Source organism: Engraulis encrasicolus, chromosome 2, assembly GCF_034702125.1.
Source record: "Engraulis encrasicolus isolate BLACKSEA-1 chromosome 2, IST_EnEncr_1.0, whole genome shotgun sequence".
NCBI lineage: Eukaryota > Metazoa > Chordata > Actinopteri > Clupeiformes > Engraulidae > Engraulis > Engraulis encrasicolus.
Genome location: NC_085858.1, coordinates 54,282,286 through 54,284,785, shown reverse-complemented (window position 1 = coordinate 54,284,785; position 2,500 = coordinate 54,282,286). Strand labels below are relative to the sequence as shown.

Genomic DNA, 2,500 nt, shown 5'->3' with positions numbered 1-2,500 from the left:
GTGTGTGTGTGTGTGTGTGTGTGTGTGTGTGTGTGTGTGTGTGTGTGTGTGTGTGTGTGTGTGTGTGTGTGTGTGTGTGTGTGTGTGTGTGTGTGTGTGTGTGTGTGTGTATCTCTGTATCCTCACCAGGTGAGCGTAGTTTGGTCTGGCTGGCGGAGTGTGAGAGGGGCAGGCTGTGTGTGTGTGTGTGTGTGTGTGTGTGTGTGTGTGTGTGTGTGTGTGTGTGTGTGTGTGTGTGTGTGTGTGTGTGTGTGTGTGTGTGTGTGTGTGTGTGTCTGTATCCTCACCAGGTGAGCGTAGTTTGGTCTGGCTGGTGGAGTGTGAGAGGGACAGGCTCTGTGTGTGTGTGTGTGTGTGTGTGTGTGTGTGTGTGTGTGTGTGTGTGTGTGTGTGTGCGTGTGCGTGTGCGTGTGTGTGTGTGTGTGTGTGTGTGTGTGTGTGTGTGTGTATCTGTATCCTCACCAGGTGAGCGTAGTTTGGACTGGCTGGCGGAGCGCGAGAGGGGAAGGCTCTGGCGGAAGCGGCTGGAGCGGCTGAAGCCCAGCGGGACCTCGGCCTCCGACATGCTCTCCAGGTTCTCCGCCGACGCAAACGACAGCTTGCTGGCCTGCTCCGCCAGGCCTGACTGAGTCGACTGGGAGTGGCGCGGACTACGACTCTGATGGAAGGGGAAGAGAGAAGAGAGGAGAGAGAAAAAAAATATGAATTAAGAGGTCAGGAAGGGTTTGCAAGAAGGGTGAGATTTGTTAGATTTTTGTGGAAGAGAGAGAGAGAGAGAGAGAGAGAGAGAGAGAGAGAGAGAGAGAGAGAGAGAGAGAGAGAGAGAGAGAGAGAGGGTGCGGACTGCGGCTTTGATAGGGGAAGAGAGAAGGGAGGAGAGAGAAAAGAGGAAAGAGGAGAGAAAAAAAGAATAAAGATGCCGAGATTTTGCTTGGGGGGGTGAGATTTTTTGTGGAAGAGGTAGAGAATGGAAGGAAGGGAGAGAGAGAGAGAGAGAGAGAGAGAGAGAGAGAGAGAGAGAGAGAGAGAGAGAGAGAGAGACTAAATGATTTAAGAGATGAGTGGGAGGGGAATAGAGGGATTTAGCACAAAAAAACTGTATTGGGGCAAAGCGATAAAGAGACTTAGCAACTGTAAGTGAATCAATGTCACCGCAGTCAACTACAATCATAAATATGTATGAATGATAGTGAATAATTACATCAACGATTATGATAAGGCTTTATGAATACATTGTAAAATTTTGTGAATGTCTTTATAAGATCTATAAGGTTATAATGGCTAGAAAGTATTACCAAAGACTCCTATACAGTAAAGGCAGAGAGAGTAGAGAGAGAGAGGTTCCATTGGCCCATTGTTTCCTGGTTCTATTATGGCCCCCCTTAGGCAGACCTAGGCAGACCTAAGGACTGTTCTATTCATTGTACTAACCCCAACTCCGATGAAGTTGGGACGTTTGGTAAACAGTGAATAAAATCAAAATGCTATCATTTTCAAAACACTCAATCTATTCATTAGATGGAGAATAGTGAAAAGACAACATATTAAGTGTTAAAACCGAGAAAAAATATTGTTTTGGGGGAGATATGTACTCATTTCTAATTTGAGAAATCCAACACGTCTCAAAAGAGTTGGGACGGGGACAATAAATGGCAGCAAATGTCGAGGAAGACTAAAAACAAAACAAAAGACAACACTTAACAGTTAAATACATTAACCGATGATATGATTTTATATAAAAAACAGTGTTAATTCCTATCTTGGACATGATTTCACCAGCTTAAATGGTGGGTGTATTCCTTGTCATGTTTTGCAATGTTTTCCTTTCTGTAGTGCTTACAGTGTGACAGGTCTTGACCAAAAACCCACCATTTTATCACATGCTGGTCCTTATGATGGAGCCAAACTGTTAAAACATAGTAGAGAATGCAATTTGACCTTACTATGTGGCAGTAATCGAAGATCTCCCTTCAAAATATAATGCATGAGTGGCTTTTCATGCTGTTTAAAACCCATTTATACGATTCAGCACTGTATTTAACTCTACAGATGAGTGAGAACATCTTAACCAATGCACTACTGCATCCGCATGCCATCATGGAGGCTGACTTTTGAAGCTAGCACTAACACAAGTTGGATGGTCCATTTTCACTGTAGCACAGGATGTGCAATGCTCTATTATTGTCAAAAAGAATGGACTTCTACAACTTCTGCTGACTTCTGTAAGCAAAGGACAGTTTCCCATGTCTTCTGGGTCTATTTCAAGTGAGCTCAGGTGCTTAGGAGAATGTTAAACCCCTGTGTCATTTTCATGCATTAAGCATTCTTAATATGGTCAACTATCATTAGCTGTAGCACTCCAGGAATTAGAGTGAGACTACAGCCAATATATATTTCATGATGTCATGAACCTATACAATGATTTTATTAACAAAAATATGTCTTATATACACTCAATTGTGGTAAATCAAAGGGAATTCAAAAATGTATGTAATAACTA

At 43.2% G+C, this 2,500-nt stretch overlaps 1 protein-coding gene across 1 annotated transcript in view; it reads right to left on the bottom strand.

Annotated features, from left to right (window-relative positions):
- Nucleotides 1-2,500, bottom strand: part of srcin1a (SRC kinase signaling inhibitor 1a) — a 165,305-nt gene that overhangs the window by 62,579 nt on the left and 100,226 nt on the right. Inside the window, exon 6 of the mRNA XM_063218661.1 lies at nucleotides 463-658. Coding sequence (XP_063074731.1) covers nucleotides 463-658 — 196 coding nt within the window. The remainder of the gene's footprint in view (nucleotides 1-462; nucleotides 659-2,500) is intronic.